Consider the following 15,090-nt stretch of genomic DNA (forward strand, 5'->3'; position numbering starts at 1 on the left):
ATGTGCTGTGCATGCCTTATGCACATATTTAACATTGCCCCTAATCGACAGTGGGAAGTGGTCACTCCTATTTGGCTGACATCACCTGGACAGATAACTGCTGTCCATGTGTCGGCAAGTCTTGAGTGGGGGTAAATTACCTACAAAACTTTACTTCCACAATTCTGCTAGGGGACCTTATCACCCTCTCCGGCCAAATTTAATCCTTAGTAATAATATACAGTGGACCCAACAGAATCGGTATGACATACCGCCAGACGTAAGTCCAGCGGATGTAATACCGACACAGGAAGACAGAAAGCTGCAATTCCCGACTAACCCTCCCACCCCCCCAAACCTAACCCTCCCTTAGGGGTGCCTAACCCTAACCACCCACCCCTAGCGCCTAACCACAACCGCCCCCCAGGGATGCCTAAACCTAACCCCCCTTCCTGCACCCTAAACCTAACCCTCCCGGGGTGGTGTCTAACCCTAACCTCCCCCCGGGGGTGCCTAACCCACCTTATCCTAGCCTAACCATCCCACAGGGAGTCCCTAAACCTAACCCCCCCTCCCGTGGCTAAAAGGTCCTGACCAACGGCTTACCTTCGTTCAGTTTGCCGGGCGTCGGGATTTTGGCATCTGGATAATGATAGGCGTCTGTATTTTCGACGACTATCATTAGTCCCATGCCGGGATTGCTTCCTGACTACATACTGACCCAACGGGGGGAAAAATCCACGCACATTAACCTCCACTATGTGGGGCCCCAAGTGATAAATAAAAAATATATACATAGGCCAAACATGAAAAAAAAAAAAAAAAACCACATAGGCTTTGCATGAAAAAACCAAACACATACTCCGCATTAAAAAAAACAAACACATCTTGTCACCACGTGAACATAAAATACATATGCTTTGCAGAAAAAAAACACACATAGATCCCCACATGAGAAAAAAACACACACACAAAAGTATTAAAACACATAGGATTTGCATGAAAAAAACACACTCATAGGCCACCACATGAAAATGTATGAAGTGTTATAGGGCCCCTATACAGCATGACCACCCTGTGTGCCAAGCTACAATTACACTATAAGATACATATTCAGGGAGAGGGTGACGACAGGGAGAGGGTTGAAGCACTAGGTGACAGAGTGGGTGACAGGGAGAGAATGACCAATGGGTGAAAGGAACAGGGTGACAAGAGGCAGAGGGAGACAGTCAGTGGGTGACAGCACTAGGTGACAGGGAGAGGGTGACAACTGGGAGAGGGTGACGCCAGGAGACAGTGAAAGCTGTGGGTGACAAGGAAAGAATGACCAATGGGTGACAGGGACAGGGTGACGACAGGGAGAGGTTGACAGCATGACAAATACAAAAGTAATTCAATTGACTCACCTGGGGCCAGAACTGCAGCGCGTAGATGGCTCTTCCTAACCCTGGAAATACTTAACGCCGGGGACGGTCACGGGATCATGATGTCAGATCCCCGGCGTCCAAGCAGTAGCACAGACAGAGAGAGAGAATAAGCTGGGGTTGGAGGGGAGGAGCCGAGGAGAGTGGAGAGCGAGGCCCCTCCTCCCCTTCCAGCTGGGCAAAGGTAAGCTTTGTCACTCTGGGGGGAGGAGCTGAGGGGAGGAGAAGAGAGTGGCCACTCCTCTCCCTCCAACCGTCCCTGGCCTGTCATTAATCAAGTTGTGGGCCGGTGTTCAGGCAGGGGCCTAAAAGGAGTCAGTGTGACTCGTAATTCATTTCCGTCATCTTTGGGGGACAGCGGCGGGACTCTGCCGCCCTTACAACTTGGCGCCGTGCGTGACTGCATACCTGGCGTAATGGGCCGTCCGGCCCTGTATCCCTTCATATAAATATAAGAATATTCTCCAAAAACAATGTATTCTATATATGAGCATAAGGTTGTAAACCCTGAAATTACTGCATTACACCATTATAAAGTCTGTTAGTGGATATGATTACAAGTAAACATAATACATTTAATGAACATCACTAAGTACAATTAAAAATGACGTAAATGCAGAAAAAAAATCCCTATGTTTGGTCCATGTGATAACAATATCTTCTTTATTTGGTTAAAGCTGAGTTATGGGTAAAACTGTACAATTCCATTGGCAGTAAACACTGAGATTAGGGTGTCAGAGTTCTACAAGGAACTGAGTAACTACTTAACAAGAACTCTTGTGCATTAGTAAAATAATGATACTGGGATAGTGCATTTCAAGGCAATTCTCTTCACTTTCCTGTGTCCAGGCATAAAAAACAGATTGTACGTTTTGAGGTTCACGGATGCTGTGATATTCTACGCACTACATAGTATGATATCAATGCTATTTAGGAATAAATAAAACATGTATAAAATTGGTGCAATCATTACAATTACATGTACTGTATACATTTGCTGCATTGCCCAGCCAATATTAAAGACAAAAGGACTGCTTTACTAACACTGCATGTTTAAACATATGCACTGGAAGCAGATATATTCCTGCATTATCTAGCATGCTCTAGATCTAGATAGTAAAATGCCAATTATTGGTCGGTTGCAACAAAAATGCAGTGATAGTAAATGAGCCCTCATGTACAGTGTGCAGAGACAGAATGATTGCAATAGGCCAGCATATATATTGCAATCTGCTAATTTGTCTACTTATTCATATTCTTTATACAGTATAAAACATTATATTTGTCTGTTTGTGCAATCTGTGTTGTAAAAAGCCCTTACATTGGAAGCTGCTACATATTGGTTTTATTCTAGGACTTCTAGGTCCAGCCGAAGTCCTTTTATAAAGTTTACTGTACATTCCGGGGTCTTAACATTATTTGCTAGACCTGCGAGGTCTTTCTTCATATGGAGGCACTGGGTCCTGATAGATACTAATACAGGAGTCACTAGATGTCTTCAGGATTGCCTCCTCATAAGGAGGGGGCAAGCATATGGTTAGAAATGAGGCATCTGGTATCAATGTACAATACTGAAAAGGCTCTGTACTCCAGGGCATGTTGGAGAAGAAGTCCATTTCTCTATCTGGAACATTCTCCTGGAGACTTATAGCAAAGATTTGGCCTTGTGGGATCTTATGTCGGCATCTCCGATAGAGGAACAGGGCAAAGAACCCTATTACCAGCAGTGCTGTTGTTGGAAGTATGATGCACAAGAATGGCTGTAAGTCTTCTTTGGTGGAATTGATTTGATTGGGATGCTTGCTCTGCAGAAGGGAAGAGAATACACATTTATTTTACACATTAATATCAACATTAGTTAAGACTAAGGAGAAAAGTTACTATTGACTAGAATAGGAAATTATGTTGCACATTTGGCATACTATACATGCCAAAACAAATAGCTGTGGTGTTTAATTACATTTTTACAATATACATAGTTATCTGGCATAGTTCAGTTGGTGAGAAAGGGGATTAGAATTTGGGTAGTGACAAAACATGAAAACTGAATGTGTAGACTTTGAGGTCGGGCTTAATGTGACAACACATGTTCAGGATGGTTTATAGCACAGCTTATGGCCCCCATACACGGTGTGATAAAGCAGCCGATCCGACGGATTGGTACGATTTGGCTGCTCTATCGTACCGTGGGCATGATATCGAACAGAGCGCACTTCCGTGGGGTCGTACATCGTATCCCCAGATCTTACTGCAGGTTCAGTCAATCTGGGGATGCTATGTGTGATCCTATGCAATGCTATGCGGGTGGGGGAGCCGGCATATTGGGTGGTCGGCCAGCTGATCGCACCGTGTGTGGGAACCGCCCGATATATCGGACGTCGGATCCCCCATCGCGTTGCACGGTGCATATCGCACCGTGTATGGCCAGCTTTACTGTGAGTGCTCCTGAAAGTGCAAGTCCTGCCAAGCAGAGCTCTTGCTTTGAGTATTGGATAGATAAGGAGTAGTGGAGAGAGGAACCAGTGTGAGCTGGGGGTGTATCCAGAAAGCTGACTTGGAGTGTGTGTGTAATGCAGTGTTTGTGTTAGTGCAGTGTGTGTCTGTATCTCTTCATTAGGGGAATCTGTGTGTATGTGCACTTCTCTATTAGTGTGGGTTGTGTATTACAGTCAACAGTCAGAATGTAGACATGGACATAAAGTCGTCAATAAAAATGTCGACATTTGCAAATGGCAACATGGTTAAAATGTTGACATGTTCATAATGTCAACACTAGAATGTCAACAATACATTTTTTTTTGCTATTTTTAGGGTTATGGTTAGGCTTAGAGTTAGAATGAAATATGCAAAAAACATATATGTCGATGTTCTTGTGTCTACATGTTAAATGTCGACATTAGGAACATGTCGACATTGTAATCAAGTCAACATTTGTGAATGTCGACATATCAGTTGTCGATCTAATGTCAATGTTGATATTCTGGCTGTCGAAATTCAGAACCTGTTGACATTCTGGTGTTGATATTCCAAAATGTTGTGTTGTCATAATACACCCCTAAGGCACTTCAGTGAGAGTGTAGAGTATACATGTTTATGTATATACTGTATATTAGGTGTGTGTATATATATATATGTTTGGAGTATAATTATATATATATCTATCTGTTAGTGCAGTGTCTGTATATGGGATGTAGTTATGATCCCCGGTTGGGATGCCGGCACTCAGAAAGCTGGCGCCGGAATTCAAACACCAGTCAGAATCCCAGCACCAGCATCCCGACAGCTGACATCCCGATGGTAAGTATTGGGGTTATGGGAAGGGTTAGGGTTAGAGGTTAGTGTTAGGCACTATGGAAAGGGTTAGACAGGGGCGTATCTATAATGGGTGCAGGGTGTGTGGTGTACATGGGCCCATGGGTCATGGGAGGGCCCGCACCGCACACCCTGCATTCATATTATCTAAAACTTACCTCTCTGAGGTACCGTGTCGGGTCTCTCAGCGTTGCACAAAACGCCAGAAAATATCCAACGCGGCCATTTTTATGGACATTTTGCGCATGCGCTGTGAGGAAATTGCCGGGAAAATGGCGGCCACGCCATTTCCCCTGTGATCTGCACATGCGCAGTAGACTCTGGGCACACTCTAGTGCCCAGAGTCTACTGACTCTGCGGTGGCCAGCCAGCCACTTCAGTCGGCTGCCAATTGCTGGGGTAAGAGGAGGGGGCCCGTGACAGGAGATGCACATGGGCCTCCTCCTCTCTAAAGACGCCCCTGGGGTTAGGGTTAAGCTTCATGGGGGGGGGAGGGTTAGATTTAGGCTGCATGGAGGAAGGGTTAGGCTTAGGGGTAAGGTTAGGGTTAGCCTACGTACCGGTAGTTGTTGGCATTGTAACCCAGTCGGGATCCAGAGCACCGGTATCCTGAGCACTGGCATCCCGTACCCAGCCCATGTAAATACAGTCAGGTGCATAAATATTGAGACATTGACAGAATTTTCATATTTTGGCCTCTATTCAGCATCACAATGGCTTTGAAATGAAACAAACAAGATGTGCTTTAACTGCAGACCTTCAGATTTAATTTGAGGGTAATTACATCCAAATCCAGTGAACAGTGTAGGAATTACAACGGTTTCTATATGTGCCTCCCACTTTTTAAGGGGCCAAAACTAATGGGACTATCAACTCAAAAGCTATTTCATGGACAGGTGTGGGCTATTCCCTCGTTATTTCATTATCAATTAAGCAGGTAAAAGGTCTGGAGTTGATTCTAGGTGTGACATTTGCATTTGGAATCAGTTGCTGTCGACTCTCAATATGAGATCCAAAGAGCTGTCACTATCAGTGAAACAAGCCATCATTAGGCTGACAAATCAAAACAAACCCATCAGAGAGATAGCAAAAACATTAGGTGTGGCCAAATCAACTGTTTGGAACATTCTTAAAAAGAAAGAATGCACCGGAGAGTTCAGCAACACCAAAAGACCCGGAAGACCACGGAAAACAACTGTGGTCGATGACAGAAGACTTATTTCCCTGGTGAAGAAAAACCCCTTCACAACAGTTGGCCAAATCAAGAACACTCTCCAGGAGGTAGGTATATGTGTGTAAAAGTCAACATTCAAGAGAAGACTTCACAAGAGTGAATATAGATGGTTCACCACAAGATGTAAACCATTGGTGAGCCACAAAAACAGGAAGACCAGATTAGTTTTCCAAACAACATCTAAAAAAGCCATTACAGTTCTGGAACAACATCCTATGGACAGATGAGACAAAGATCAACTTGTACCAGAGTGATTGGAAGAGAAGAGTATGGAAAAGGAAAGGAACTGCTCATGCTCCAAAACATACCACCTCATCAGTGAAGCATGGTGGTGGTAGTGTCATGGCGTGGACATGTATGGCTGCCAATGGAACTGGTTCCCTTGTATTTATTGATGATGTGACTGCTGACAAAAGCAGCAGAATGAATTCTGAAGTGTTTCAGGCAATATTATATGCTCATATTCAGTCAAATGCTTCAGATGGACAATGACCCGAAGCATACTGCAAAAGCAACCAAAGAGTTTTTTAAGGCTAAAAAGTGGAATGTTATGCAATGGCCAAGTCAATCCCCTGACCTGAATCTGATTGAGCATGCATTTCACTTGATGAAGACAAAACTGAAGGGAAAATCCCCCAAGAACAAGCAGGAACTGAAGACATTTGCAGTAGAGGCCTGGTAGAGCATCACCAGGGATGAAACCCAGCGTCCAGCGTCTGGTGATGTCTATGCGTTACAGACTTGAGGCTGTAATTGCCTGCAAAGGATTTGCAACAAACTATTAAAAAGTGAAAGTTAGATTTAGGATTGTTTAGTTTGTCCCATTACTTTTGGCCCCTTAAAAAGTGGGAGGCACATATAGAAACCGTTGTAATTCCTACACCGTTCACCTGATTTGGATGTAATTACCCTCAAATTAAATCTGAAAGTCTGCAGTTCAAGCACATCTTGTTTGTTTCATTTCAAAGCCATTGTGGTGGTGAATAGAGGCCAAAATATGAAAATTCTGTCAATGTCCCAATATTTATGCACCTGACTGTATACCAGTGCATAGTGTATGCATATTTGTATAGAAAAATGAAGCACATTCATTAGCTCATGCATTAGAAGAGGAAGAGGGATCAGTGTCAGATTTGAGAACTTTTGACAACCTTGTACAAAGCCCACAATGTTGTCCTTAGAAAGTACAGATAATGGATCAATCTAATGTGGTCTATTATTACACTCTGCAGATTAATTTCCTTAAATAGGTGAATAAAGGTGACCTCAATAGCTTTACATTGTAGCTGCAAACATGCCAGATTTTAAATATCTCTATTTAGGAGCAAACACGTTAGTGAAATTATGTTAATATGTGTTTTTTTAAGGCCCAGAACAGTTCTTGCACAAACATTGAAAGATCTGTCACAGCTTAAAGTAAAAAAACCTTTCTATTCCAAAAAAACAAAATAATGAAAAATATCCCAGATGGGAGCATAGGGCCTGATTCAGACCCGGTCGCAAGCGCTGAGCGCTCGCAACCGGGTCGATTTTTGCCACTGGGCATGCACACGATGGAGCCGGCTCCGTCGTGCGCATGCGCGAGACCCGGCTAGCGACGGGTGCACCGTCGCTCCAGGTGTCGCAACAAAGGGGGCGAGCTGTCGATGGTGATCGACAGCTCGCCCCTTTTGGTAGGCGAGCAGGGGTGGTGACTGGCCAAACGGAGGCGTTCCTGAAGGAACGCCTGCCATTTGGGGGCGGCCCCACTGACATCACCAGTGATGTCAGTGGGAGAGCTTCAAGCTCTATTAGAGCCAGAAGCTCTCTGGGGCTTACCACAAGGGTCCCGTCGCAAGCCCGATGATCGCGATGGTCTTGACCTTCGAGAACATCAACCTGGCCATTTGCAATAGCTGTGGGTGGTCACCCACAGCTATGCGAGTGGCCAGGAGGCCGAACAAACAAACAATAAAAATGCCCTGATTCAGAGCGAGGCTCGTTCAGAGCGTCCGTCTCTGAATCAGGCCCTTAAGCTCATAACTCAAAATCACCCGGCCCCATATGGGATGGCAGGCCCCTGCTTCTCTGCCCATTTAGGCATTCCCTTCCACTGAGGTCTTGTGTGTCTTTACTTTTTTGAGAGTTATGAGTGAAGATCTACTGTATAAGGAAATTCTGGTAAAAGATAACAAATAATACAGAATTTGTGGTAAAAGTCATCTTATCTCTGATAACACTCGGTAGGCTATGTAAAAGTTTTTCAGGGTATTTTGTTTAACAAATCTGTAGACAAATAATGAATTCTGAGTTTGACAATTTACTTTAAGACTACAATAAAAATAGTGTCTGGAACAAACTTTGATACAGACAAATATAATCTGTTTACTTTAAGGATTTAATACTTTTGCAACATATACAGTAATATGTATACAATAAAACATAGCTTCATATGCAGGTTTTTTATTTTATATAATATATATATTATATATATATATATATATATATTTATTTCTGCTGCACTATGGATTTCATTATACAGACAGCCAGACATGCTGGAACCTGTAGTACACCATGGATAAAATGTACCGGATCAATTATTCACAGGTTATTAACCCCACCCCAATCTACCAAGGGGGGTGGGGTGGAGAATAGCATTGGTGCTATTGACACAAGGGTTAAACTTAGGAGGTGTGTGTGTGGGGGGGGGGGGAGAAAGTCCTGGTGCCAACAGCCTAGGGTTGGTGAAATGGTGATAGGGAAACCCCACACTACAGGCAGGGCCGGTGCCATGTTTCTGGGCACCCTAGGCAACATTTCACCCACTGCCTCTGCTCCCTCCAATTCATACTATGCCACACATTAGTGACCCCAATTCATAAACTATATAGAAATGTTGCAACTAATATGCTACACAGCATAGCCCTATAATCATAATGTACCTCATAATAGTGTCCCCAATGCATATTATGCCACACATCAGTGTCACAAATGCATTATATGCAACACAGCTATATTCCCATTTCATAATTATGCTACACATCAATGCCTCTAATATATAAAACATGCAACACATTTGTGCCCCAATATATAATATGCCACGCATTTGTGTCCTCAATACATATGCCACATAGCTGTGGTCCAAATTTATTGTATGCCACATAGCCATGAATTATGCCACACAGTGCCTCCAATACATATGCCACACACGTGCCACACATTTTTTATATGCCACACAGCTATGCCCCCAATACAATATTCCAGACATCCGTGCCCCAATACATATTTAAGCCACACATCTCTACCCCAATATATGTCAGTACCCATTAACCAACCCACACACACACTAACCCTTTCAGCACTCATTAACAAAAACACACTAACCCTGTCAGCACTCATTAAACCCCCCCCCACACACTCACTCTGCCAGCACTCATTAAACACCAGACACACATTCACACTGCAAGCTCTCATTAAGCCCCCCAACACACACACACTAACCCTGTAAGCAATAAAACCACCCCACGAACGCACTAAGCCTGTCTGTACTCATTAACACACTCACTAACCCACCCAATAATCCTTTCTGCTCACCAAAAAGGCATAACATATTTGACTAGGCTCCATTCAGCAGTAGCAGCTCCTCGTGTTATCTGGCAGGGGGGGGGGGGTCAGAGCTTCTTATGTGAATGACAGGCTGGCACCCAGAGGTAAGGACTGGAGGAGAGGGAAGGGGCAGCCACAACTGCTGCTGACTCTACTGCACTAACAAGTGAGAGTGCAGTGCTGGGGGCTGGGGGAGTTCCTGCATCAGCCTTTGCCATCAGTAATCCAAACTGGGACTGGAAGAGAAATCATTTTTTTTGTGGACTCAGCGGCACCCCTCAGTGGCTGGCACGTTAGGCAGCTGCCTAACGGTAGCACTGGCTCTGACTATAGGTCTTTCCTCTATTGGTCTACAAGCCCTGGAAGATCAAGCTTAGTGGATAATAGGGGGCCACAGACAAGACTACACAAACATACTGTACATCTTTTCACTTGTCACAAAATATCTCCCAACTCAACACCTCTGCCCTTTCCAGATGTGTCCTTACTCATCTAGCTTCAAAACGCAATGCAGCGCAAAATGCCTGGCGTGAATGAGCCACCAGGTTCTCTGCTAGCGTTGGACATCTTTTATCGCCAAAAATGCATCTAGTTTGCAATGTGATGTGACTAGGATGCACCAGGACACTGTGCTGAGTAATTTCATATGTGACACTTGTATATCTGTGTGCTACTGGGACTGAAAATGGAACCTCAGCAGCAAACTTGTAAAATTCCTTACCTCCCAAAACTATTCTAACCAATGAACACCCGTAATCAAAGTTCACACAAAATTTACATGTGTTCTCTTTTCATGGTCAAACAAACCTCTGACCATATACCAGCATGGACCAACCTATATTGCTGGACCAACATGCAATATGTGGCACTTGTACTCATGTATTAAACTACTGTTATCCTATAGATTGTAAGCTTTTAAGCAATATAGTCTTACCTCTCTATGGGCTCTATTTATTAACATTATTTTTACTAAAATAAAGTGAAAAAGGGTGTTTTCACACCCTTTTCACATTATTTTAGTTTCACCTGTAGTTATTACAGGGCAATTGGAGTAGAATTAGTAAAATTCTACTCCAACCCCCATTATCACTCATTTTTAGTAAAGCAGATCGCATTTCCCATAATTGTAATGGGAAATGTGATCTGTGTGCAAGTTACTAAAAATAAATTGTAAAAAAATACCGGGGGAAGCCCTGTGATAATAACGCCACCTGGAGGTGGCGTTATCCAGGGTCTCCCCCGGTTACCGGGCTCCCACTCTGCTCTAACGGGGAGAGCAGAGGCGGGAGCCGGTACCAGTAATCAGCTATGTGGTCTAAGTAGACCGCAAGCTGATTACTGTAAAAAAAAAAGAAAAAAAAAGAAAATTTTTTTTTCCTTACCTGAATCCAGGGACCGGTGATCGGGCCTCCGGTGATGGCTCCTCTCCGGTCAGCTGGTCTCCCACAGTGCACTGGGGCCCGGTCATCAGGTGATCGGGTCCCAGTGCAGTATGGGAGATCACCTGATCGGGAAGCCCGGAGAAGATCACCGGAGGCCAGGAGGTGCAGGTAAGTGTAATGAAGGGGGGGGGGTCACGGGGGGGGGGGTCGCGGGGTCCGCGATCGCGGGGGGCGGGGCTTAGCGCCGGGGGCGGGGCTTAGCGTCGGTGGGGGGGTAGTAGCGACGGTGGGTCGGCGCATGCGCGGGCTCTTAGTCGCGGTATTTTTTCCGAAAATAGCGCGACTAGAGTGCGGATGGGATCCGCAGGGACAGAGCTTTATCGCAAGCTCTGTCCCTGCAAGGGATTTATAGTAAATCCCTGTGATATTGCCGGAATTCGCAATGCGAATTCACTCGGTAATATCACACTACAATCCGCATTCAATATGCGGATTGTAGTAAATAGAGCCCTATGGGCTCTATTTATTAACATTATTTTTACTAAAATAAAGTGAAAAAGGGTGTTTTCACACCCTTTTCACATTATTTTAGTTTCACCTACAGTTACTAAAGGGCAATTGGAGTAGAATTCGTAAAATTCTACTCCAACCCCTAAGTATCACTTATTTTTAGTAAGCAGATCGCATTTCCCATAATTGTAATGGGAAATGTGATCCGACCAGAGTTACTAAAAATAAATTGTAAAAAAATACCGGGGAAAGCCCTGTGATAATAACGCCACCTGGAGGTGGCGTTATCCAGGGTCTTCCCCGGTACCGGACTCCTACCCTGCTCTAACGGGGAGAGCAGAGCCGGGCGTCGGCCCCAGTAATCAGCTGTGTGGACTAAACAGACCACACGCTGATTCACTGTAAAAAAAAAATACAAAAAAATTATGTACTTACATGACTCCAGGGACCGGTGGTCGGGGCTCCGGGTACCTGGAGTCCTCCCTCCAGTCAGCTGGTCTCCCATGCTGCACTGCGGCCTTGTCTTCGGGTGATCGGGTCCAAGTGCAGTATGGGATATCAACTGACCGGAGGACATGGAAGACATCACCGGAGCCCGGATCAGGCAGGCAAGTGTAATTGAGGGGGAGGGGGGTCGCGGGGGGGGTCCGTGATTGCGGGGAAGGGCTTAATGATGGGGGTGGGGCTTAGCGCCAGGGGGGTAGCAGCGACAGTCGGTCGGCACATGCGCGGGGCACTGGTCACAGAATTTTTAGCGAAAATACCGTGACTAGTGTGTGGAGGGGATTCGCAGGGACAGAGCTTTCTCGCAAGCTCTATCCCTGCATGGGATTTGTAGTAAATCCCTGTGATATTGCCTGAATTCGCAATGCGAATTCAGTTGGTAATATCACACTACAATCTGCATTACCAATGCGGATTGTAGTAAATAGAGCCCTATCTGTTAATACCCTGCCTCATTTTATTGTTGTGTTCCCAATTGTGAATTGCAACAGAATATGCTGGTGCTACATAAATATTAGTAAAGGGCCTGATTCAGCACGCAATTAACCTGCAGAAATATGCTATTGCCTGTCACAGCTCAGCCAGCATAGAAACGCCCACTGCTGCCTTCTCATATCTGTAATACCTGCAGTCCTGTGTATACATCGGTAACATTGAAGCACATCGGCCCGCACGCACAATTACAGCAGGGAACCACTGACCTATTGAGTCTTTAATCTGAAAGAAAATAACAATCTTTCCTATTCAGTTTTCCAATAAAAAGTTGATTGTATGAATTTTTTTCACATACGGGTGCGTTAATACAAAGAATAATCAGGTAAATAATATCTATCTTCTTCAGGATCGATACTATTTGTGCACATGCACAGTTTAAGAGTTGAGGACAGTAACCATGAAGACACCATGTAACAGGTAAGAGGTCATTGCTGCCAGCATCATGGTACATTGATTCCATTGATACATCATGCCCCCAGGATCCCAAAATCGCAATGCATAGGGCATGAAGATCGATCTTCGATGCTTAGCCCTATTTTGGTTTTGAGGAAACTGATCTTTCTCTCAGGGGTCTATTCACTAAGCCTTGGAGAGAGATAAAATGGAGAAAGGCAGGTCCCAGCCAATCAGCTTGTAACTGTCATTTTTCAAACACAACCTGTAAACTGACAGTTAGGAGCTGATTGGCTGGGACTTATCTTTCTCCATTTTATATCTCTCCAAGGCTTAGTGAATAGAACAGTTGGTTCGTTGCTTCCCACTTTCCTCCATTCCACCAATAATGAAGTAGCTGTCTCTGCAGCAAGTTTTGTGGGGCAACTGGCATCTAAATTTATATTTAATCTAAAATCTAAAGTTATATTTATCTTGCTTGATATAAACGTGATCTGCCTTTAAGGTTGTGCACCCGCTGTCATTTGAAATGTGCTTAAAAATGCAAGTTCAAATAGCAGTTAAACAACATGCAAATGTGTTTGACACATTGGCCCTCATTCAGAGCCGTACGCTCTGAGCAGAGCGCACGCTCTGAATGAGGGCCGGGCTCCATTTTCATGGAGCGTCCTCCTGGACGCTCGTATAGCTGTGGGTCACCACCCACAGGCTATACGTGCGTGCATTTTGATGGCCGCGATGGTCGTGACCATCGCGACCATCGAAATTGCGAGCCGGAGCCTGCGGTTGAGGTTTTCAACCGCAAGCTCCGGAGTGATTTTGGCTCTATCAGAGCCAAAATCACTCCCACTGACATCACTAGTGATGTCAGTGGGCCGGCTTCTGACGGGAGGCGTTCCCGTGGGAACGCCCCCGTCAGGGAGGCACGCCCCCGGCACGCCCACCAAAGGGGGCGTGCTGTCAATCAACATTGACAGCACGCCCCCTTTGATCGGACACAACGAGCGAAGGAAAGTCCTTCGCTCGTCGTGTCTGGCGCATGCGCACGACGGAGCTCCCTCCGTCGTGCGCATGCTCAGTGCAGACCATCGACCCACTTGCGAGCGGACAGCCGCTCGCGAGTGGGTCTGAATCAGGCCCATTGTTCACTCAACTGATCTCAATGCATGTAACTCATAAGAAAACACAGCTGCAAAGCAACACAAATACAACACACCCGAACCCAAGTGGATATGCTGACATTAGAAGCTACAGCATAGGTTCCTCATTCAGACGAAGGCCGTAACCAGGAATGTGCTAGCAGTGCCATCGCTGCTTCACAGCACGTGCAAGGATTCTGACATGGAGGAAACTGAGTTACAAGACCTTGCAATAAGGGGTAATATACAGTATTTAAGTGGAAAAGGGACAACAGCTGGGGGTTCCACATTAGTGTGGAGAATAGATACCTTTAACAATATCTGTCTATCACTTACCATGTATTGATGACGGTCAATAGGTCTTGTTTTCTACTGTTTCGCACGATGCGTATGCAAATATTTGAAAGTGACGCGGCGGGGAGCGATCACTTGCATAAGCACGCCCATCGTATCTGTACGAGCGTTCACTTTGTGTATGCAGACTCCCCTTGGCAGCGGCAAACGCAGGATTTCTAGAGGGGGGTTTCCAAATGCTTGATTTTAGAGCGAGTGGACTAGCCCATGAAGAGGGGATAATTAGCACTTATCCAGTTTTAACATGCATCATACAAAGTATATTGTGTTGCATAATTCCAGCATATACAAGACCGGCGATCACAGTCTGCAGAGCCGGATTTAGACCTCATGGGGCCCTAGGCAAGATCTAAGTTTGGGGCCCCCTCCCTCAAACAATCCGTAGCACTGTGGACCTCATTCAGAGGCAGTCGTTTGATGCAAGCGGTCGCACAGAATCAGGGCGGCTGCTTGCATCCTGAACAGCCGCCTCCTTGTCAATCGATAAACTATGGGTTACCACCCACAGCTTAACGACCGACCAGGTTGATGGTCGCGATGGTGATCACCATCGCGACCATCGGGGCTTACGTAAGCCCCAGGGAGCTTCCTGCTCTGATGGAGCAGGAAGCTCCCCACTGACATCACTGATGATGTCAGTGCGGCCACCCACAAAACGGTAGGCGTTCCTTAAGGAACGCCTCCGTTTTGGAAACCACCCCCCCCGGCCATCGACAGCCACCCATATGGTAGCGAGCTCCGGAGCGACAGAGTTTATCTATCGCTCCGGGGCTTGCGCA

At 45.4% G+C, this 15,090-nt stretch overlaps 1 protein-coding gene across 1 annotated transcript in view; it reads right to left on the reverse strand.

The window, feature by feature from the left end:
* Window positions 1–2,047: 2,047 nt before the first annotated feature.
* SMIM28 (small integral membrane protein 28) overlaps window positions 2,048–15,090 on the reverse strand; it is a 42,699-nt gene continuing 29,656 nt past the window's right edge. Inside the window, exon 2 of the mRNA XM_088451734.1 lies at window positions 2,048–3,208. Coding sequence (XP_088307860.1) covers window positions 2,819–3,208 — 390 coding nt within the window. The 3' untranslated portion in view covers window positions 2,048–2,818. The remainder of the gene's footprint in view (window positions 3,209–15,090) is intronic.

Source organism: Taudactylus pleione, unplaced genomic scaffold (genome assembly GCF_031769625.1).
Source record: "Taudactylus pleione unplaced genomic scaffold, aTauple2 ptg000006l, whole genome shotgun sequence".
NCBI lineage: Eukaryota > Metazoa > Chordata > Amphibia > Anura > Myobatrachidae > Taudactylus > Taudactylus pleione.